Source organism: Glycine max, chromosome 4, assembly GCF_000004515.6.
Source record: "Glycine max cultivar Williams 82 chromosome 4, Glycine_max_v4.0, whole genome shotgun sequence".
NCBI classification, from domain to species: domain Eukaryota; kingdom Viridiplantae; phylum Streptophyta; class Magnoliopsida; order Fabales; family Fabaceae; genus Glycine; species Glycine max.
Genome location: NC_016091.4, coordinates 38,411,098 through 38,434,359, shown reverse-complemented (window position 1 = coordinate 38,434,359; position 23,262 = coordinate 38,411,098). Strand labels below are relative to the sequence as shown.

Genomic DNA, 23,262 nt, shown 5'->3' with positions numbered 1-23,262 from the left:
GTTTGTGTGTTGAATTGGTTTTATGCTTTTGAAATATTCATTTTTATTAACAAACAAAAAAGGTTGTTAAGGCGTTGGACCTTGAAACGATCTCAAATGACTTTTTGATGGAGAGAAATTTAGTTTTGAGTTGGTTTTATTTTGGTTTTGTTTATTAACTTTCAATCTCTTAAAAGACAACTTTACAACACTAGTGATCGGTTAAGATTAAACTTTACAAAAAAAAACGAGATTTACCGATGATAGATGGCGAAGATGAATATGCGCATTATAACAAGGGAGACCCCTAAGGGTAGATAGATCACATTCAATCCTTAAAATAAAACTAACCGATTGTCGCACGAAGAACACAAAACAAGAAATGGCGTAGGGAATGATCACGGTCGTGATTCGGTAGCACCTCGGGTTCGTTTACTCTTCTTTCTTCTTCTTCCCTCTCAATTCCCTCAAGTGCTGAACCTTCCAACCCCTTAACCCCCCCCCCCCCCAATCATGGTTATTTATAGAGAAAAAACCATTTTGGGGTAGTTGAAGCTCGCCTAGGCGAGTTGGTTGCTTAGCCATGAAGCTATTTCATGGCCTAGGCGAGCCAAATGTTAGCCTGGGCGAGCTGGGGTCTAGAAAAATAAAAAAAAAGACCCGTTTGCCCCCTTCCTTGGTATCCTTTTGTATTATGGATCAAAACACTGAGTGATTCCTTGCTTTGTGCGGTAACTGGTGTCGAACATCGTAATTCGACTAGAGAGAATCAAAATATCAGTGAATGATAGTCCCTGGACGAAATTAGGGTCTGACAATGGTGTTTCAATTTCAATTTATACTGCCTAAACATTTATGTGTTAACCTATTTGTAGCACTTTTTGATAACAAAACAGCTCTGGTATATAAGGAAGGCACCTTTGCTACATTAGAAAGTGAATATTAATTAATACTGATGAAGTATTGGTAATGAAAAATTGATAACTTTTCATAGTCAACAAAGCATATTTCATAGTCAACAAATCATATTTCATATCTTAATTAACACTGATGACTTTTGTTTGAATTTCATCATAACATAGCTCTGGTATATATGGAAAGCACCTCTGCTACATTAGAAAGTGGAATACAGGATAAACATGTAAGCTTACATCCAAAGCTCAACATTTCATAGTCAACAAAATATATCTTATATCTTAAAAATTAAGCATGCTACATAGAGCATAATTGTTAACATATTACTACACCACCTAAAATAGTCTATTTTGGTGAACCATCACCATTAATAATTGAGATATTACAACACACAAAAGGCAACATTAAGCAACCCAGAAAATAAGCAGGCTTCAAAATCCTATTATCTAATCATGCTTTACTCAGACTTGATATGCTTGGATAACTTGGAATAGGATAACTGAATTGATGACAGGTCTTCAAATGGTACTGATTTCAGCTGAGATTTAGAGATCATAAATCCTCTCTTTGCAGGAGTTACTGACTTAGATGATTCAGAATCAAAATCTCCACTAACTGATAAGGATTGTTGTTGTGGCAGTATATAAATACAACAAATGTTACCTTCACAATAAGTTAAGTGTTAATAAACATAAATTAAACCATAACTTATAGTGTAGACTATATCATCTCCAACAAGCTATATTAAAAAAACAATAAAATTAGATTCATAATTGTCATGTTACAAACCATAAAGATTATTAATTAGATTGACCTCACATGTAGGAAGTCTCTTCAATAATAACATAATTAGATATTCATCCTTTGAGGTTTGTGACATAGAATACCGGGTATTGTTCGGTATAGCCTTAAATCTAAAAGCTAATTTTTTGCCAAGTATCCTATCAATAGCCTCCGAAATGTCCATTGGATCAAATTCACCTTCCTACCAAGGGTTAACATGAAGTTGAAATTGAAATATATAAACAGCACAAGCTGACTATGATGATCAACTAAAGCTTTTAGATTATAGTTTACACCTCATCAATCATTTGTTGTTTAATCTTACTTGCACTTTCTTTAATGAGTACATTGCACTCACGATCCCATAAAGTAAAGTTAGCAGTTTCATTTGGTTGGCCAACTCTCACTTCCAACCGAAACCTATACAATATAACATGATTTAACTTAAGTTATCATAGATCATTTAAAGACACGTGAATTGGAAACATATACATAGCATGTCTAATATAAGAAACACAAGTTTAAACACATAACCTGGCCACAGTTGTTGCACTTTCATTTCCACAACATTGACAGGTGTATGGAAATTTCTCACATTCCACTTTCTTGTTACATTTTGGACAACTCTCATATATCCAACCATTGTCAACTAAGAACTTGGTTATTGTGGCAACAGTAACACAAACACATTCCTAGCAAACACAATATATAAAACTTTTAACATCACATTATTGGTAATCGTGAAAGATAATCAGTCATCAAACTCAATCCTGGCAACCATTAACATGTACCTTTTTCAACTCACAAAGTTCACTCAATGATTTAACTTGAGCATTATAAAGAAATCTATCCTCTGAAGTAGGTTGGGAAGAATAAGAGACTTGACCCAACCTTTGACTGCAAGTCACAACGCTTAGCTGACTCGGGTCTAATCTACAATAAAGTAAGAAAAAGGATAATCACTACTCATTTTCATTTTTATTAAAGAAAGAAGTCTAGTTTCATAATCACTACCCATTTTTATAATCTTCGATGTCCTCTAAATCTTCATTGATAAACAGCCTAGAACCATACATTGAATTTTGAATGGACACCGCATAAGCCCCTACATATGTAATATGATTATTAAGGCAATGACAATATAATCTAGAATTTATCTACATATATCACAAGTAACATAATGACCTCGTGCTTCCTTAATTTTTGCCAAATGAAGCAGAAATATAACTGGTCCATTTTCATTTTTGTCCAGATAACCTTTTAGCAGGAATGCAAAATCCTCCCATAGAGTACAATTGACAATGATACCACTATTACTAAATTAAAAAACAAAACATAACTGTAGGCAATCACGTGGATCATTATAAATATTTCTACTTAAAATTAAAATAACAATGATAGAAAGTACTACTTATCCTTCATAGTGAAGACCACCTTTTTGGATTTTCCATCCAGACTCCATTGCAATACATCAACTAACTCCCTAATAACATCTGCCCATAAGCTCAGGTTTATTAACTTTGGAATCCATGACAACGAGTGGACTGAATAAGAAGTAAATAATAAACATGCATATTAAGTAGTCAGGATTGGCACTGCCAGTAAGAACATCATTAAATAGTGTAAAATTATACACCATTTATGGTATCATTTTAAAATCTTGCTCTTTTACTTTTGTAGAATTGACAAAGTTCAGTTTAAAGGCATGCTTTGTTGGTCTAAATGGTCGAGTATTCTTTTCAACTTCAAAATTTTGTATCATATATGTCTTACCCACTTTAACAACATCATTCCACTTACCAGGATCAACATTTTTAATTTGAGCAACAATCTTATCAGCCTATGCAAATATTAAAAATTAAAAAATGTGATATAAGATGGAAATTATTTGACAATATACATGAATAATTTATATTATACATTCTCATCCATCAAGATCATTTCAATGTTAATCCTTGCAGCCCTTTGAATAACCCTCATATTAATCACACACACACACACTTTCCAAGTCTCCTTTTGAGCAGTGACGTCCATAATGGAGTTCACCTTACGTGTCATGATCAACTACTAACATAGATAACCATTAAATCATCAAGCATGCAAATAAAATGAACCTTTTAAAAGGAACGACGATATCAACAGAATAGTGAATAGGATACTGCAAATAGTAAAAAGAAAGAAACCAAAAAAGGATATGGTGCACTGAGCATCAACATATATATACCAAGAATCTTACCAAGTGAAGTCAGGTTCTTCAAGCAACACAAGTGAACAACCTCTCCACACCAAAGAATGAAAATGCAGGATATTGGTTAGGTTGTGGAACATGCAACTAAAATGCAGAAATGAGAAAGAATTTTACCAACTAAAGTGAGCTTCTTTAACCAACATAGGTCGAAGTGAGGTAAAATCGGAAGCTTATAGTATATCCAACTGGAATCTAGAAAATGAGGTGAAATCAAAAGCTTATGATTTATGCAAAAAAATGGAATCTAGAAATGAAGTGAAATCGAAACCTACTGACAATATTGCATAATGTTTCATAGGCTCTCTCAATCACAATAATTCGTCAACGTGAATCAATCATATCAGATTATAGAATGGGCATAGCCTGCAACCTAGCCGAACTGTAGACTGCGATTTTGAATTTGAACTTGAAATGTTTTGAAATTTGGAAATGAAAAGAGTGGAAAGAAGAAGCAGCAGGAAGCTTGCGCGCCTTTACTGATGGAAGATTGAGGAAGCTAACACATGTCAGGAGGAAATAAAAAATTGGAGAAAACGGAAAACACTGACACGTGAAACAACTTTTCGTTGTTTTATTACTAACATATAGATAGTCATTAGAACCACAAGTTTTACGTGGTTAGTTCACCATTGGTCAGGAACATTCACGCCTCTGGTAGTACAACTTTGTGAAACGGAGAATCTTATTAGAAATAAGTTTCTAACGAACATACGCACAAAAATTATGATCACCGGGCGATTAATAGTAATAATTGTTCACATAATTATAATTTATTAGTGCATCTATTTAACGGGATTTTCTTTCATACAAAAAGAAAAAGAAATATTCGATTCGCGTCATAATTTTAAGTTTTTAAGTGACAAATTTCATATTTGGAAATCACCCAAAAATAAATTCCATATTTGCATATATGGACTCTTTTATGGATTTGGATGTCATCTGGAACTGTAACGCATTTATTTATATCCTTTAAGTACATATAAGGAACATAGCAATTAATAATTGATTTACAATATATACTTTAAAGATATAAAAAAAATAATTGAATATTGTTGATATAATGAAACAATAATGTATCATGAAAATTAGAATTTATGTTAAAACTCAAATAATTATATTATTGTCGTTATTCAACAAGAGCGTTTCAAAGAATCCTTCTTTAATGACAACATTTTAAAAGATTTTTTCTCAACATTTTTATCTCATTCAATCTATTATTCTTAATATCTTTAATTCTAACTTGAATTTTAATATATTTTTTTCAAAAAATATAAATAATTACAAATTTTTCATCAACTAATATCACATTATCAACGTTTTAAATAAATGACAATTTCAAAACACAGTTTACAAAAAAATACTTATAATTGTCCTAATTTCTTGATTGCTTAATAAATTAATGGATTGCCAATTAATTTGACCGTATCAGTAACTAACATTATGTCAATGTTATTATTTGAAAATACTAGTAAATATAAACAAATACAAGAACTAAAATTAAAAAAAATCTTTAAAGGACTAATTTAAAAAAAAAAAAAAACTTATTGGTGAATGATATTCCAACTATGTTGAGACCCCTCACCCAAAAATCCTCTGTCCCCACATTAAAATATTATTAAAAGAAATAAAAAGATAACAAAAGATGAGAGGACTAAGCCAAATTAAATTATATTAATTATTATTATAAGTATTATCTTCAAATTCAAATTAAACCTATTATCCTTAAAAAATATCCTTACAATTATATTTTCATCTTAAATTTTAAATTAAATCAAATGTTATTTTATATATTAATATTAATTGAATTTATTTAGAATATAATAAAATAGTTTTGATACTAAAATTAAATGCAAGTAATACTAAATTTATCATAGTATTCCTTATCATAAAGATAGCATCCAAAACCCCCAACATTTATTTCTTATATAAATAAAAAATATTCATCCCAAATATTTAAAGAGATTAAAATTAAATGCAAGTAATCCTAATTTTATCGTAGCATATTTTATCAACAAAACAGCATCCAAAATCCCCAACTTTATTTTCTTTTTTCTTCTTTGGATACCAATTCTATTATCTATCTATACCTGACAAAAAGAAAACCTATTATCTATGCATAATACGGAAATAGTTTTACCGTTTACAAATATAATCTTTTAAAACCCATCCATTAATGATTAATTAATCTCACACATACACGCTTTCGGCACGTGCCAAATCCCGAGAGTTTGAACTACTACATAAGCCCCCCACTCCAATGCAGACAAAGTAGTAACAAACACAGCACCATCCTCGTGCTCCTCGAAGCTCGAAAGCAGCAGCAACAAGAACAACAACAACGTTGTCTTTCTCAGCAAAACCTACGATCCGAGGAAGAGGAAGGAACGATGTCTTCGTCATCGGGAAGCACAGCAGCAGCAACGCCGATTCTGAAGGAGGAGGTGGACATAGTGATTCCCACGATACGTAACCTGGACTTCTTGGGGATGTGGAGGCCCTTCTTCGAGGGTTATCATTTGATAATAGTGCAGGACGGTGATCCTTCGAAGGTTATCAAGGTTCCTGAAGGGTTTGATTATGAACTCTACAACCGCAACGACATCAACCGCGTTCTTGGCCCCAGGGCACACTGCATCTCCTTCAAGGACTCTGCTTGCCGCTGCTTCGGCTTCTTGTTGTCTAAGAAAAAGTACATCTTCACCATCGACGATGACTGCTTCGTGAGCACCACACTCTGTCTTTTTATTGGCAAATGTTAGTGTTTGTATTTTTATTTTGAGAAAGGATCGAACTCGCTACCAAAAGGGATCAAACCCGCAACCTTTTTCCTCTTTCCTTCTCTCTTAACCATCCAACCCATATTCTGTCTTTTCATACAATGACCTGCTTATTGTGTTGAATTTCCTCTGTTTTTGGCTTTTTACTTTTTTTCTTGAATGTATTTAACTGTCTCTTTAGCTTTTATTTTCGAAAGTTGGTTTTAGTTTTTAAAAATAAACAATGAAAATTGACGCTCATGCTCAATTCTCACACTACTCGAGATGATTTTGACCCATACTCGAGTTAGGAGCACGACTGAAGAAGAGAATTAAAAGATTTCTCCAAACTCTTTCTATTTTTTTTTTTTGTAAGTATTCTTTTTGGAAGACAAACGTGTTTGAAGCATGATTGACTCACTATAAGTGGACAGGACACCTATCCTAAGAGATATTTGACCCTTGGCTTGGGACGCTGTGGGGGATTAGTCTCTTTTGCTAGACCTAATCCTGTTAGTTTCTATATTCTAGTTTTTAATTGTACTAGAAATAATTTTCAAAACAATATAGATTTTGGAGGTGGAATTCTATGCTGATTGAGTAACCGTTCCAGGGAGGTGAACGCACAATGAAAGTACGTTGAAGGAAGGATTTTCTTTGTTACTTTTTTTTAGTTGTTAATCATGTTACAGGGCAGGCACATTATCTTGTGAAATCTGAGGCCACATTTCTTTTACTGTATTGCAGTTACTGTTAGATTTCTTTGTTACATATATGAAATTTATGGTCATGGAGCAGGGTTTATATCCCAGGTGTTAGATGCGATGGATGTGATGTCCTTTAATTGTTTTTGTTTTATTCATTTTCCAGGTTGCAAAAGATCCATCCGGAAAAGAAATTAATGCCCTGGAGCAGCACCTTAAGAACCTTCTGAGTCCATCAACCCCATTTTTCTTCAACACCCTCTATGATCCATACAGAGAGGGTACAGATTTTGTCCGAGGATACCCTTTTAGTCTGCGTGAAGGTGTCCCTACAGCTGCTTCTCATGGCCTCTGGCTCAACATTCCTGATTATGATGCCCCAACTCAGCTTGTCAAGCCTCTAGAGAGAAACAATAGGTACGCATATAACATAATATCCTTTGCATTTGAATCATGCTAGAGTATATGAGAAAAATTTTGTTTGTATTTTTGAGGTGATGTCTTGAACAATTTTCTCAGGTATGTGGATGCAGTTATGACTATCCCAAAGGGGACTCTCTTTCCCATGTGTGGTATGAATTTGGCATTCAACCGGGAATTGATTGGTCCTGCAATGTACTTTGGACTCATGGGTGAGGGTCAACCTATTGGACGCTATGATGACATGTGGGCAGGCTGGTGCGTCAAGGTATTGTATTCCAAACTTGTGTTAAATTGCTTTGGTGGTCTGTTACTATCAATGGTCTTCATTAATCTCTATGTGACAACAATTTAAGTTCTTACTCAACTATGTGCCTCAACATATTAATATTATTTTAAGGTTTAATTACTCGTTTGATCCATATATCTACACAATCTATATGTTTTAGTCTTTACACATACACCTTTAATTTGTTCTAGTTCTTATACATATATGTTTTAAATCATTTTACGATTTCTGTTTTTAAACATACACTTTTTAATCTGTTTTATTAGTTTCTTATAATTTTAAACGGCAGACACTAAAACAAATTAAAAAGTGTAGACGTAAAGATTGTGCTGATATAATGACCAAATGAATAATTAAACCTTATTTATCAAAGAAAAACTCAAATCATTAGGCAAGGAGAAACAAAAAAATGGATGTTTTCTAATGGGTTTCAAAGGTCTAGTAGAAATTTATGTGAAAAAATTAGCACTCACCACACTCATGTAAGCTCAATTGACCCTTTTATTGATTTATGTAGGTGATAAGTGATCACCTAGGATTGGGGGTGAAGACAGGATTGCCTTACATCTGGCACAGCAAAGCTAGCAACCCATTTGTGAACCTCAAGAAGGAGTACAAAGGAATTTACTGGCAAGAAGAGCTGATCCCATTTTTCCAATCTGTTTCTTTTCCAAAGGAATGCACAACTGCTCAGAAATGCTACATTGAACTCTCCAAGCAAGTGAAGGCAAAACTTGGCAAGGTTGATGAGTATTTCAACAAGCTTGCAGATGCTATGGTCACATGGATTGAAGCTTGGGATGAACTAAACCTATCTGGGGTAAAATCTGAAGCATTGTCCAATGGTCCGGCAAAGTAAATTCTTTATACATGCGGCTCTAAGGAGGGCAGAGGATATGCCTATAGCTATCATTTTGCCTTTTTTTTTTTCTTTTCATATAACAATAAAACTTGAGTGGCTCCTCAATATTTTTTATATTTTGTTCAGGTTGGAATGTAGCTTATTGTTAAACTTTGAAATTTGATAGTGAGATTGTTGCTCTTGGGAAAGGCTTCCCATGCATTCGATTTACCTTTACCGTGACTGTTGTTGTTGGTTCCATCTTAGTCATCATGTCATGTGGTTTAAATCTAAAACTTAAAAACAGGCAGAATGACTGTCTCTGACCGATTATTCTCTGTCCTCCCTTTTTTCACATTAATTTTATTATAGTTTTTATAGAATTTTAAAACTATTTGATGGTAAATATAATTTAATAAATAATATAATTTTTAAAAAATATTAGAAAATATTAATTACAAGATTACATGCTATCAAAAAATTGAATTATAAAATTGACTTGATGATAAAAAAAGAAAAAGAAAAGGAAAAGTTATAGGTTTGATGTCCTCCACTAATAAAAAAAATTAACAATTAACAAATATTTTTATGACATATTCATTAATGTGTGATTATTTAAAAATTACTATATATTTTATGACATAATATTAAAATATTCAACCATTAGATTATTAAATACACATTCATATGAGATGATTATTTCAACTTAATTAACGATTTCTTGTTTGAATCTTGAGTAGACACAAATATGATATAGTTATTCTAATTTAACCACCGATCTCAAATTTAAGTCTTAATTCTACAATTATTTTAAGTACTCTAAAAAATAACTTTACCTTCAATACTAATCATATCTAATTCAAGTAGGATTGTGTTCCGTAACAAATACATGTGACCTCATTAAAAAATATGATCAATTTCATGATGAATGTTTGTTCAAAATATTTTGTGGACTTGTCTATGTTGAGAAAACTTCTCTTGGATTCCAAACCGAGTAGTCTTAATTAATATAAACCGGAATTAGTATGTGTTTGGATACACGATTATAAAATTTGATTTTGAATGAACGTGATTTTAAAGATTTGATTTTGAATGTATGTTATTTTACAGATTTGATTTTAAGTAAAGGTGAGTTTATTACAATGCAATTTTTGTTTGGATAACGGATATTAGAAAATTGATTTTGTCATATAAAATTGTTTGAAAACTTGTAATCAAAATTGATTTTGGGTGTATAATTATCAAAATGAGTTTTAATATCCATATATATTTTTTATATTCTATTGTAATTTAAGGATATTTGTGTAATAAATTTATAGACTCAAGTTAGAGTGGATGCAAAAGCTATTAGAAATAGCTTCAACTTGACTTGAGTTTGGACCACCCAAATCAAGTTTTCAACTGATTACCAAATATGATGGTCAATAAAAAATTAAGTTTGACTAATCCAAGACTCAAGTTTCAACCATGTAAATGCAAAATCAAGCATGCTCTTAATAACTTTATTTTTCCTAAACAGAACTTTGAGTTTCCATAAATAACACTCTTTATAGACGCTTTAACATGAAACACGATTCTAATTTTTAGGAAACCTTATTGAGTTTCTTGTTTTTAGTTCAGTAATTTGTAACGAAAAGAAAATAATCTTTAGGAAAACGTTAGCGTTTGTTTGCAACGTTGGAGTGAACGTAAACGTGACATAATTTTCCTTGTTTTGTGAAGTTGTTAATGAATTATCACAGCTTGTTGGCATGTTCAACTTTCCCATTTGCATGTTCCTTGTGCCGCCCTATGCTCCTTACCCAAAAACAAAAGCTGCTGCTAACAATTCATTTTACTTTAACATGAAAGCCGGCCAAAACCAACATTTAACTGGAATTCCTTCTTCTTTATATTATTAGTATTTTCTTATACATATTCTTTTGATTTAATCTTATTCCAGACATGATCTGAAATTATATGTCAATGCCTCTCTAACGAAGAATAGAAATTAGCATATTCGTCAGTTTACGTGGGAGTTTGGACTAAATTTTTTGTTTAACCCAATATAATATTAATTCGGATTTTTTTTCTCTTTCAATAATACTCTTATTAAAAAATATATAAATAATGATATATAAAAATTTCAAAGTATTAATGACAGATAAATAATGTATTAGGAATTATAAATAAAGGATTTTTTTTATAATTTGTATGCTATAACTTTAAATGATAGATAATAAAACTTAGGAATTGTTGTTTTAAAAGATTGGTCTGATTCTCATTCTATTTCAATCATTGTTTTAATAAGCTAAGTTAGCTATAAGGTACCTGACAATTCCGTAGCATTGTAATTGTGAACTATGATGAGTTGTTGTGTGGTCCTTCTTCAGTTTTTTTTTTTTCCTTTTTTCTTTTGGGGTTTAGCTCACTTTTAATTAATGAATAATGATAATTATACCTCCTCTAATTAATAGTGTACCTCCCTTCCCCATTTTTTTTTATATAACTTAGAGAATATAATTTACGCAGTTTTTATATAAAAAATACAAGGGAATTATATCTAATATTTAAGGAGCTATATATAACAATTGCCTTAATTTATTTAGAGGTTAGGTACTAGGTGGGTTCTAGAGAGAGAGAGAAAAAAAAAAAAAAAAAAGGCCATCAGTTAGTATCAAAAGTCATGTGTGCTCATACTCAGAATATGGTGAAAACAAAAGCAATTATTAAATACAACGTTCAAAAAAAGTAATCAAACGCCGTTGCCGGGGATCGAACCCGGGTCACCCGCGTGACAGGCGGGAATACTTACCACTATACTACAACGACCTTATTGATCGTTATTGCTACCTATACTTATTTGACATTATAACAAAAATAGTAATATCTCGATTATAAAATTAAGCCCGACAGGAAAAAATAAAAAAAAAATCGAAATGCAAAGTGTGGATTGGAGTCCCCCTTTACCAAAACTCATCTAGGTTGTTTCACAGATTTTGTTCACATGGTAAGAATTTTTTTTTTCAGCCTTTGCATTCCACGTTACAACGTAATAATTCGTGTTTGGTGTTTCACGGTGGTTATTACTTAATTATAATCTCTTAAGAAAAAAAAATACTTAATTATAATATATGGGTAAAGCTATTCAGCAAAAAAAAATATATATATGTATGGGTAATTTAGTAGTACGTTATTTTGGAACCGAACTGTTTGAAAGTTATTATTCATATCTTTCCATGAAGTTGATGGAAACGTGCCATACATATATGTATATACCAACACCATGCAGTGGCAACGTGACATTTCTTTTATTGTTGTACCTACAATTAAAAAATATAGATTCCATTTTTGGATTTCATGACTGTCATTTTTTTTTATAGTAAGAGTTTAAGTGAATTAAATTTCAGGATTCATCACATTAGTCAGAGCTCAATAAGTGCTAATAGAAATACGTACTCGTCATCCCCCCAACAAGGTCCTCACATTAGTAGCGGCATTCAAACCCGCATCCTCGTGAGATACCAGTTTGATTTTTACCAACTAGATTAACCTTTGTTGACCATGACTACCATTGTTACCACAATATTAAGATGGAATAATAATGGATTGGTGCAGAATTAATATTCATCATAGACTTCAGTTTCTAGTTAACAAAAGTCCAAATTGAAGTATTTTTATGGCACGAATCAGAAGGGCACACTTTGATACATCTCAGGCTTTGGTTTATTATTTATATATATCCAGATGGATACATTTAGACTGAGGGACTATTTTGTCCGAATCATTGTTCAGCTTCTTAAAACGAATTAGCCCGAGAGAACCATGTAAACTAGTTAGCAGCTGATACCAATGACCATCTTAAGCTTCTCCTCATTGTGCCCTACATTGTTAAGGAATTGGATGAGTGGCATTGGAGTCTGTCACAACATGTTGCACACAAGCACAAGTGGTTCCTGTACCAATGGTAACAGAAATGTTTTTAAGTTTTAACTGAGCTACACAATATGTCATGAGAGAATTAAATCTGTATGGAGGCTAGATGCACATGGAGACAACAAAACTTACTTGTTACATACATGTGATGTATCATATTTCCATATCAAACGTTTAGCTTAATATTGTAGAATAAAATAAAAAACCTAAACAAATTATATAAAGCGCTCTCGAATTATTTTGAAAATGTAGTATTTATGATTTAAGACCAGGTTGAGGTACAAAATGCTTTTGAGAGGTGGCATTGACACTTCCATTGAACTTGTCGGTGAACTGGATGAAATGTTACGGGTCTTTGTTCTCTTTGAAAGAACAAAGATGAAGGATAACATGAATTGGTTAAAAGAATTTCAATACCAACCAAAATTTCATTTTTCCTCCTACAAAGAAGATTAGAAGAAACATGATTTCAAGGTAGAGAATAATGTGCATCAGTATGCCAAGGTCTGCAGCAAACTGCTAAAGTAGTACGCATAGAGAAATGTGATGAATTTAAAAATACAAGAAAATGTACCTCTTTAAACTTGAAAGCATCTCAAGTAATCCGCAGAGAGCAGGAAGAATCATTTTCTTGTTTCACCTGCAAGGACAGCCTCTGATTCTCGACACGCTGAAGTTGCGACGATAGTTGAAGCAAGTCAATGGTGAGGCTGTCTTCACAGGAAAGGCGATCTTTCACGTTCACGAAATCCGACCCTTGGAAGATCCCATTTGCCATTTCAAAATTGATGATTTCATTATTATCTGATATCAATATGGGACTAAGATGACTTCCATCTACAGGATTGAATTCAGGTGGAAACCTATCTGACACTCCACTTGAAGCCTGTGAACTTATTCCTATCATCTTTTCAGAAACCCGACTCATGTTGTAATGGCTGTGGCTGCTTGGAATAACCATCGGGTGAGCAATGGGAATCCCTGATGATTGGCCCGAAGAGTTCTGGGATTGAGATGACAGAAGAGAGAGAGCACAGCCAGAGTCAGAAATTCCTGATAGTCCTTGAACAGCTGATTCTGTGTCGAAAACATTGAAGTCCTCCCTTCCTAAGGAGCTGTCCTGGAATAGTGATTGTGACCCGGAACTTTGGCCACCGAGGGAAGGAGGATTATATTGGTTATTGTTTTCAGAGAAGATGTTTCCTGTGGCAGATGTAGCACCATTTTCATGAAGAAATGGAAGTTGTTTTCCACTATACGAAGGAAATAAAGATCGTGACTGAGGATGTCCATTGGTAATAGGAATAGAAGAAAGGGGCCTAAAAGTAAAACCGGTGCTGTCTTCAGCTTTGATAGGTCTCCACATGTCACTTGCTCCATATTTCTCAGAAGACAAGACTCCACTGGGGAGTATCTCTTGGCAGATAAAAGACGATGTTAGCATGGTCTCCTGGAATCTGCTATCTGCAAGAACAATACAGATTTTATTAAGTAATAAGGTGAGTTAGTCATTGGTCATAAACAGATAACTTTATTCTTAGAACAAAATGTACCACTCAAGCATGATTATGTACAGTGACTGAAAATCATTTCCTTCAGATATGACACAAATATTCTCTTTGTATAAGTCACTTATGGTTCACATTCACCATGAAACCAAGGAATCCAAAATAAAGCTATATAGGTTACAGAGAAAAAGAAAATAGATAAAGAATGGCAGAAAATCAGCACATGTGGGAGAATATCAGAGGAAAAGAACATTCAGAAAAAAATGACAACTATTAAAGACTGGCGCCTAACCAGCACATGCTGTATATGTACATCCAGTGTCAATCAACATTCAAAAAGCAGCATGTGTTATTCTCTTTTATTTGGTGGTGGGGGTTTGAGAATATGAACACATCTATGAATATATTTCTTCAAGAAAATAACAATTTAAGATAAGGAAAATTACAGTGCATATAATGGGGAGCTATCACATGATTAAAGTGAGTTTACAAAGACATTGCATCAAATCGAAACTTCACAGAAACCTGTCTAACAAATGCGCTACAGAACTCACCAGAAATAATCTCAAAAAATTGAAAAGTTACAAAAGTGAACATAATTTGACTATTTTTTTTATTTTATTTTGTATGGGCATATATAATAGAGAAACTCTTTGCAAAGGTGGAAATGAACTATGAAAGCGAACCAATATATTTTGCTATGCTTCAATTTCTGTATCTTTCATAATCAAGCAGTTAAACAAGAGTTGTGAAGGATTAGTAAGTTATAGCAATTCCATAATCAGTTTTTAACTTCAGCAAATATGATGGAAAAGTAATCAAGGAAAGAAATAGATGCATCTTCATGTACTGCCAAGAAGGATGGAACTTAAGAGAGAAGCTTTATCATAACACAATTTCAGAAATAAGTAATTACCAGCATATGGCTGAAGCAACCTCCCAGCTTTTCCAGAGTGAATACCCACTTGTGGCTTTCTTCGACGCTCATTGTGGCCTGCAAGGCGTTTACGACAGCTACGCTTACCATCATCAAATTCAGCCAGCAAATGAAACCTGGATAGTAAGCTAAACATTACAGCAGCGCTATATACCATAACCATACAGCCTCTTATTTCAAGGTTGTCTATTTTAGAAAATCAGAAGCAGAAAAACTTGTGGAACAAAAAAACTACAGTCAGAAGTAGGACCCAAAAAGGAATAGATCTGTTTAGCTCAAGAAGCATATCCAAGAGCCCAAATATCATTAACCTGAAATATTAGAAAATTGGTTAAACCAACCTTTTTTTTTCCCCAATAAGGCAGATTAAAAGTAACCTGGAGAAACAGTTAGGAATATAATTTGGGAAAGAATGGTATTATGGTAAGGCATAACCACATAGGGTGAAAGAAAAAATCATGTAAAAGCTTTTGAAACTCATGGCATGCAATTTTGGAGGCAAATAATCACAATTTAACTTTCCATTTTGTGTGAAAAAGGAGGTAAGCCTTTGAGAGGGTCAAATCTGCAAGTAAAAAGATGTGAAAATGAAAACTTGGAAGATTGACCAACCTACTACATTGCTGACAAAACCTTTGTTCAATGCCATTCACTATAACTTTGGAAGTCTTGGAGTGAACCTCACAAACTTTGTGCCTCTTGTGGTAGTCTTTGCAACCACTCAGATCCTTGTTACAGCCATAGACTAGGCAGTAAGCAGTCTGAGAATGCGCCCCCGAAGCTCTCACCCTCTTTGGTGGCGTCGACAACTCGGAAGAAGACAAAATGGGGGCTCCCTTGGAAAATGTTGGAACCATGGCATCTCCATGGTCAGCAAACCAACCCAGCTTCAAATCAATGAGTGAATTTCCACCATTAGAGTCCACCAGAGCGTTTGAAAGCTTGGAATTGAAGTCCTCCCTTGAAGAAAATCCATTTGGGGCAGCCACAACAGGACTAGGACTAGTGATTCTGCAGTCAACAACAACATCATCCACCTTTCTGCTCTGAACAGCACCAATAGGATTAGGATCATCACCGCACAACTGCTTCCCCAACATTCCTGGAAAACCCAACTCCCCAAAACCTTGATCCTCAACGTTTTGCTGGCCCAAACCCAACATGTCATTGGAAAAACTACATGGGGTTTTCAGTTCCCAACCAAAACAGGAACCTTTGCTTCTCTCAAGTGTGTTGGGAGGTGATAGTGCCTCACTGGAGACATACCCTTTCTCCTCAGCAACATAGCTCCAAGACTCCATGACTTGACTTGCACACACACACAACAAGGATCAGAGTGCAAAAGAATCCAATCCAAACAAAACAACCCCACTTCAACAGTGTCTCAACAGCAGCATCAGAATGTCAATTCGCACAGATATGGCTTCACTTCACCAGAGAAGAAAGTTAGCAAAGAGGAACCGATAAGCACTTAAAAGCCTTCATAAAAAGCACTGTGCAGCAGTGTGTAAGGTACACGAGAACCACAACAAGGGAAAGAAAAGATAGAAAAGCAACACAATCTTGTTTCTTTTATATTTTAGGTGAGTTTCTTAATTGATGAGAAACCAAAATAACTTGAAAAAGCTGATAAGGAGATAAAAAAGAGAGAAGAACTTGAAGGGGAGGTACCAGGACAGCAAAGAAACTACAAAAATGTCAGAACCCCCACGTGATATGAATCCAGAAACACGGTGGGGAACAGGTTAAGATAATATGCTGAATGCAAAAGAGTGTGTCAGCTCAAGCCAGAGGACTGAATGGAGGCAAAAACACAATCCAGATAAATGAATGGGAGAAAAAGCCATTCAGCATTCAGGAGCTTGGAAAAGGAAAACATTAAAAAGTTGCTTAAATCTTGACAGAGAGAGAGAGAGAGAGTCACTTTACCACTGTACTTAGAAGTAGTGGAGCAGTGGAATGAGGCTGAGGGTAATGCAACTCAAACTCAAAGAAAAAAAATTAGAAAATTTTATAAAGTTGTAACATGAAAATTAAAAGGTTGTAACTATATTTTATTTTATAATATTTTGTATTACATCAATTATCTTATTTTATATATTTTAATTATATAAATATAATTTTATAAAAAAATGATAAATAGTAATTTTTAGAGATAGTTTAAAATATTCAATAAAATATAAAATGTTGTTAAGTATTTAATTATTTTTTAATCATCGTAGTTAGGTAACTTATAAGTTTTAGTCCTTTGTATTTATGGGATTAATTCTTTTGTCTTTAAAGATATATTATATGATAATCAAACTTATTTTTTTTATTAATTAAGTGTGTTGTCAAATAAATTATATCTATTATATGATATTAAGTACCTAATTATGAATTTTAAATTTTTTAATTGTTGCCGATAAATGAAATATTCCTTATTGTTTATTTGGTTAACTTTTACTTTCTTTTAATTCTGTGTTTAGTTGAGGGAAAGAGGAAAAAAATATTAAAATTGAAAAGAAATAGTATGAATTCCAAGTAAATCCCACATTTTTTACACTTTAATTAAAAAAAATCTTCCATTTCTATAATCTTAACCAAGTAGATCCTAATTGATGGATATTTGTCTAAGATGACTTTCCAATGAGAGGGTAAACCAGGGAGATCTTACTTTGTCTTTTGCTTTGTTAAGTAACATTGCAGCATTATGCAATGAGATCATCAGGTCATCAGGATTGATGTAAGATAGGATGGAAATATGTTTCAAAAAATAAAATCTTTATTTTTTCTCAAAAAGTAAAAATGTGATGAGTGGTATCCTAATGTAAATAAAGCCTTTTCTGAAGCAAAATGAGTGGTTTAATATCTGACTACTGTAGTTGGTAGTTAGCGTCATTTTCTTTTTAATTCTTGAGCAAATAATTGCTATCGTTGACTCTAAAGTTGGGACCAGGTGTGATTCAGCAACAATTTTTTAATTGACCATAAAAGTTTGTATTTTATGTGGTCATGACTGCGCCATGAGATATTTGGGTAAACCTTTTCTTTTCTTCGAGTGAAGAGTTTAGCAAAGGAGTATTACATTATCGGTATACCTTACATAGAAATTATTTTAAAAAAAATATTTTAAAATTAAATTTCTAAATAAAAATTATTTCATAATTTATATATTTTTAATTTGAAAGATGTTAGGTTTAAAACAATTTAACCCTTAATTCTAATGATATAAATAAGATATAAGACTGGTTAATTTGTGGTTAGGGATGGAGTCAAAAAAATCATGTAAGGGAGTCATGTTGGAATTTTAGGAGATTTTTATAATATAACGATAATCATCAAGAATACATTACGTTAGATTATTAATAAGAGTTTTAGGAATACCTGAATTCGTAATGATTGATCAAACAAACACAACGGATCTTAATATGTAGGTAATCAGTGACTTCATGGTTCTTCCTCAATCGGAACATATTTATTCCTTAATAGGATCTTCGTAACTCTTTAGATGGAAAGAAGAGAAACTATATGTGATGACTCAGTATATTGGAGACCATAGCCTTAATAGGATTCCCGTTATCCCCTAATAGACCAACACTGACATCTGTTCATTTAAGTTCATATCATCTGATTTAGTTGTCTAACAGACTCACTTAATTTGATCACATAAAATAAAACCCAATAATGATAAATAACTTATATAATTATCTTATAATATTAGCCAACATTAATTTTTGGAATAGACAATTCCAACAATCTCCCACTTGGGCTACATATTGTAACAATGACATCAAAAGTCCTTAAGTGTGCATCTGTATGTTATTTACCTTTAGACTTCCACCTTAACAACTTGGTTCATCTCATATATCAATAATGAAATCATTGTGGTTTTCGTCACTACAACCAATGTAACTAGACCCCAATGACTACCACATCAGTACACTCAATGACATAGGTCAATATGGATAAACAATATGGAAATTACATGCAATGTGATCTTAGTCATGCCTATTTCCAACTGGTCCAAACTTTATTCTTTATAGAGATCTATCCAAACACAACATACATATTAAAACAAAACAAGCTGATAATGAAATGATAAATTTCAACTTTATTTTTGCAAAAAATCCAAACAACAAAATGTTTGTAAACCATAAGATATAGAACATAAGTAAGACTCTCACTAAACTAAGGTACGATCAGGAATTACGCCCATATGAGCAGTGTGCACATGAAAAACATTAAGTGTCATACCTTTAGTAAGTGGATCGACTAGCATGAAATGAGTTCATATATGTTCTATACAAATCTATATTTTTTGAATTCTTTATTTAACAACCAAATACTTGATGTCAACAAACTTTTACATGGTTGAATCCTTAATAAGACTGCTAAGATATTGTCCCAATAAACATCTGACGGCTACTTAATGTTGGCGATAACAGGCAAGCCAGTTACAATAAGTTAGCAATCATAAATTCTAGTATGATGTCTCATAGCAAAATATTAACTCCACCAACATGGTTAAATGTGGATCCTTATGTGGAGTGATTGCTATTAAGACATTCCGAAAAAATTGAAGTTAGAATACCCAATGATCTCTAAACTTCTAGACTATCGATGTGAAAACATGTAGTTTCTTGTTCTCTTCAATTAACACATAATGTGCTTTACTACTTTCTAGTGTTGCATACCAAGTTTACTCATATATCACCTTAGGACTCCCACAAAAAATTGTTTTATGACAATAAAAAATAAACTTCAGAAAACATGATAAATTGCAATATATCTGTTTTGCAACAATAAATCGTATGATGATAGTAGGATGTTATCAACATATAATACCAAAATAATAAATTTACTCCCACTGAACTTTTAGCACACACAATCATCAACCAAATTTACCTCAACACCATAAGAGATAATCTTGATGAACTTTGTAATACCATAGATGAGAGACTTGTTTAAAAGCATAAATGAATTTCTTTAGTTTGCATACCATAAACTTTAGATCATGTTAAACAAGGTTTTCTGGTTGCACCGTATAAAGTGTTTCATCAATGTTTTTGTTTAGAAACATAATTTTTACTACCATCTATGCAAAACAATTATCAAAATGATCTACAGTGTCATTATAGTCCTAAGAAATCAGAGAGAAAGTCTCTTTGTGATCAATGTCTTCCTTCTTGTAAAACTTTTGGCGACAAGAAATTTTTTATATATCTCAATATTACCCATTGAATCCCTTTTGACTATAGATATTTATCTACAACTTATGGGTTTCACACTTTCAAGCAATTTGACGACATCCCAAATGTCATGTTCAACCATCAATTTTATTACATCATTTATGTCATTAATCCACTTGAGAGTTAGAGTACAACATGACTTGACTAAGGTCAATTAGACCTTCTCAATCAACCTAATGTCATATTCATGTTCTTCAAGAAATATGACATAATCATATCAAGTTACATTTTCCCTTTCCTTAGTGGATCTTCTTAATGACACTTCTTGAGGCTATTGAGTTTGAACTTTAGATGGTGCTTGAGAGAGAGACTCAATGTTGTATTATCTTTTAATAATGTTATGAGTAACATCATTATTTAATTACCATATCTATTTCTTGAACAATGGTAAGTACAAAGACTTATCTATTATTAATAACAAGTTATTCTTTAAAGATAACACTCCTTATGTTTCCTTCCCCTCCAAACTCAATTTCCTCAAGGAGTCTTGCACATTTCAAACATGATCTTAAAGTGAGATTTTAAAACTTATATATGTGAAAGCTTTAAATGTAACTAAAAAATTGTAACTAATTATCTTTAAGTCCAACTTACCTTCATGCAGCCTATAAGGCATTGCTTCAGCTGGGCATTCCCAAATGTGCATATGCCTAATGTAAGGATTTCCTTGGCTCACACCTACAGGGATTCTTAGTGACTACTTTAATGTACCCTAAAAAGATATAAATTGCATTCTTTAATGTCTTTCCCCAAAGAAACTTTAACAGAGAAGAATCAAACTTCTTAACATATCTATGCAAGTCTAGTTTCATCATTCTACAACTTTGTTTATGGTAGGTTTACCTAACATTATATGTTGTAGAACAATTTCACAATTATTGAAGAAAACATATAGGGGACTCCAAACATTGCACCTTATGTCGTATCTACCATAGTATCCCCCACGGTCAGATTTGACAACCTTAATTTTCTTTCCTAGTTGAAGTTCAACTTCAACTTTGAAAGACTAAATGTCTAGAAGCCAAAACTTCTCATAATTAAATAAAGATGAATCATCTATAAACATAAAATACATTTGTTCATTCCATGAATCCATAAGGAATAAAACACAAATATATGCATGTATTAGTTCTAAGACATCCTTATTTCTTTCAGCACTTGAATTCCATTTTGTTTGTTTATTTTCCCTTTATATACTCAATATAGACTATAAGGTCCAACTAATATAAAAGATCCAAAATTTCATATAACACAAACATCCAAATTCTGCATTAAGAGATATGACTTAAGCATTTATGTTATAAAGTAACCAAATTCTCATTTAATTTTAAGTTTTGTACCACCCAAAATTGTTTGCAATAGGAACACTCATATATCCATAAAAGAAATCATAACTTACAACATTTGAATCACACGAGAGGCTAACTTTATTATTTCTAATTGAACAAAAATAACTGAATTTGTCCAAATTAAAAATAAAATTTGGTTTAATAAATAGCTCAATATATATCTCAACCAAATTCGAATGAAAGTGAGCCTTTTAAAGCAACATAAAAGTTCTCATAGCTTCAACTGCAACTTTATGTCATCCCCACATTGAAGAATCTTTCACTATCACTTGGCGGATGAATCCATAGGTAGCATCTAATAGACATGCTTTTGTGAGTAGTAGAACCAAAATCTACCAACTAACATCATTCGGTACAAAACTAAATTAACTTTAAAACAAATAAAAAATGAGAATTTTATCATTCTTCTCACACTAAATAGTGCAATTGGGACTCCGTTTTTTTATTTGTGTCATCCTACAAAAGCAACAAGGAAATTCTTTATCTTGTTTTCTTGTTTCTTTTCTAAAAATAAAAAATTATGCAATATCCTCAGATGGAAAACTTATATGATGATTACTCCAGTCAAATAATGATTATCTTTGAACATTTCATTATTCACATGTAAAATCACACTATTTATAATCACCACATGTTTACCATCACAAGCATGTAATTATTCTGCCAAATTGTGTCTTCCTTTGGGCCGAACACAATTCACATGAATAATTCAATGCAACATCCATGTAAATTTAATCAAATCAACTTATGCAATAGAGGTTACTTTGGAAACATGTTGTTTCAATCAATTTAACAAAAAATACAAGACAATTTAATATAATAAATGGGAGGTCTTAAAATTACACAACTTTCACATATAATTTAGTTATATAAAAATAGATATAACAGACATGTAATTTTTTTGCACAAGATACCTAACACAACATTAATTCCTAGAGAAATTAATTTGTAATTGGTACTCTCAATAATCAAATATTGACAATAAATTTTGTCAAATAATAGTCTTTCTTTGGACCGACTATTATTCACATGAAAAACCTTATAATTGACACACATTTATCATTACATGTACAAAATATTATTTGGCCAAATTGTGTCTTTCTTTAGGCCGAACACAATTCGCATAAATAATTTTATACAAAAATCTATGTAATTTTAATCAAATCAATTTTCACAATAGGGATTATGTTGACAATACATCGTGTCAATCAATTTAATTAAAAAAAATCACTAGATATGCAAATAAATGGTAAGGATATGTTACTACTAAATTAACTTCAAAACAAATAAGAGCAAGAGATTTACCTTTCTTTACACGTCATGCAGCGTACCTTGGACACTCTTTCTTCATGTGTCGAGATTTTTTGTAGAAGTAGCAAGTAAATTC

At 32.4% G+C, this 23,262-nt stretch overlaps 3 protein-coding genes, 1 long non-coding RNA gene and 1 other non-coding gene across 6 annotated transcripts; 1 reads left to right on the top strand and 4 right to left on the bottom strand.

The window, feature by feature from the left end:
- Positions 1-1,150: 1,150 nt before the first annotated feature.
- On the bottom strand, positions 1,151-3,013 carry LOC113001452 (uncharacterized). Its single transcript, XM_041014603.1, has 4 exons — positions 2,692-3,013; positions 2,469-2,610; positions 2,212-2,369; positions 1,151-1,557 (listed from the first exon to the last, which is right to left on the bottom strand). The coding sequence occupies exons 1-4, from the start codon at positions 2,751-2,753 to the stop codon at positions 1,554-1,556; spliced, it is 366 nt and encodes a 121-aa protein (XP_040870537.1). The 5' UTR covers positions 2,754-3,013; the 3' UTR covers positions 1,151-1,553.
- A 431-nt stretch (positions 3,014-3,444) lies between these two features.
- LOC121174700 (uncharacterized) lies at positions 3,445-4,370 on the bottom strand. The gene is made up of 3 exons (XR_005890994.1): positions 4,198-4,370; positions 4,040-4,117; positions 3,445-3,955 (listed from the first exon to the last, which is right to left on the bottom strand). It is a non-coding gene; the product is annotated as an uncharacterized lncRNA (long non-coding RNA).
- A 1,807-nt stretch (positions 4,371-6,177) lies between these two features.
- LOC100778301 (UDP-arabinopyranose mutase 3) lies at positions 6,178-9,144 on the top strand. The gene is made up of 4 exons (XM_003522231.5): positions 6,178-6,645; positions 7,552-7,802; positions 7,905-8,073; positions 8,612-9,144. The coding sequence occupies exons 1-4, from the start codon at positions 6,313-6,315 to the stop codon at positions 8,951-8,953; spliced, it is 1,095 nt and encodes a 364-aa protein (XP_003522279.1). The 5' UTR covers positions 6,178-6,312; the 3' UTR covers positions 8,954-9,144.
- Positions 9,145-11,674: 2,530 nt separating this feature from the next.
- TRNAD-GUC (transfer RNA aspartic acid (anticodon GUC)) lies at positions 11,675-11,746 on the bottom strand. Its single transcript has one exon. It is a non-coding gene; the product is annotated as a tRNA-Asp (tRNA).
- A 762-nt stretch (positions 11,747-12,508) lies between these two features.
- On the bottom strand, positions 12,509-17,278 carry LOC100777766 (squamosa promoter-binding-like protein 16). Of its 2 annotated transcripts, XM_014774710.2 has the most exons (5): positions 16,967-17,246; positions 15,908-16,718; positions 15,275-15,411; positions 13,425-14,314; positions 12,509-12,870 (listed from the first exon to the last, which is right to left on the bottom strand). In XM_014774710.2, the coding sequence occupies exons 2-4, from the start codon at positions 16,594-16,596 to the stop codon at positions 13,446-13,448; spliced, it is 1,695 nt and encodes a 564-aa protein (XP_014630196.1). In that variant the 5' UTR covers positions 16,597-16,718; positions 16,967-17,246; the 3' UTR covers positions 12,509-12,870; positions 13,425-13,445. The 2 variants fall into 2 exon arrangements, with proteins under 2 accessions (XP_014630196.1, XP_006578521.1); XM_006578458.3 differs by having other exon boundaries at positions 15,908-17,278.
- Positions 17,279-23,262: the final 5,984 nt, after the last annotated feature.

Excerpts from the sequence above, each read along its gene's own strand:
- LOC100777766 (XM_006578458.3), bottom strand. The coding sequence starts at position 16,596 with ATGGAGTCTTGGAGCTATGTTGCTGAGGAGAAAGGGTATGTCTCCAGT. Across the intron at positions 15,412-15,907 it reads TTTTGTCAGCAATGTAGTAG|GTTTCATTTGCTGGCTGAAT; the intron begins GTTGGTCAATCT and ends CTTACTATCCAG. Across the intron at positions 14,315-15,274 it reads GTTGCTTCAGCCATATGCTG|ATAGCAGATTCCAGGAGACC; the intron begins GTAATTACTTAT and ends TTGTTCTTGCAG.
- LOC100778301 (XM_003522231.5), top strand. The coding sequence starts at position 6,313 with ATGTCTTCGTCATCGGGAAGCACAGCAGCAGCAACGCCGATTCTGAAG. Across the intron at positions 7,803-7,904 it reads CCTCTAGAGAGAAACAATAG|GTATGTGGATGCAGTTATGA; the intron begins GTACGCATATAA and ends CAATTTTCTCAG. Across the intron at positions 8,074-8,611 it reads GGGCAGGCTGGTGCGTCAAG|GTGATAAGTGATCACCTAGG; the intron begins GTATTGTATTCC and ends TGATTTATGTAG.
- LOC113001452 (XM_041014603.1), bottom strand. The coding sequence starts at position 2,753 with ATGTATGGTTCTAGGCTGTTTATCAATGAAGATTTAGAGGACATCGAA. Across the intron at positions 2,611-2,691 it reads ATCGAAGATTATAAAAATGG|ATTAGACCCGAGTCAGCTAA; the intron begins GTAGTGATTATG and ends ACTTTATTGTAG. Across the intron at positions 2,370-2,468 it reads AACTTTGTGAGTTGAAAAAG|GAATGTGTTTGTGTTACTGT; the intron begins GTACATGTTAAT and ends TGTGTTTGCTAG.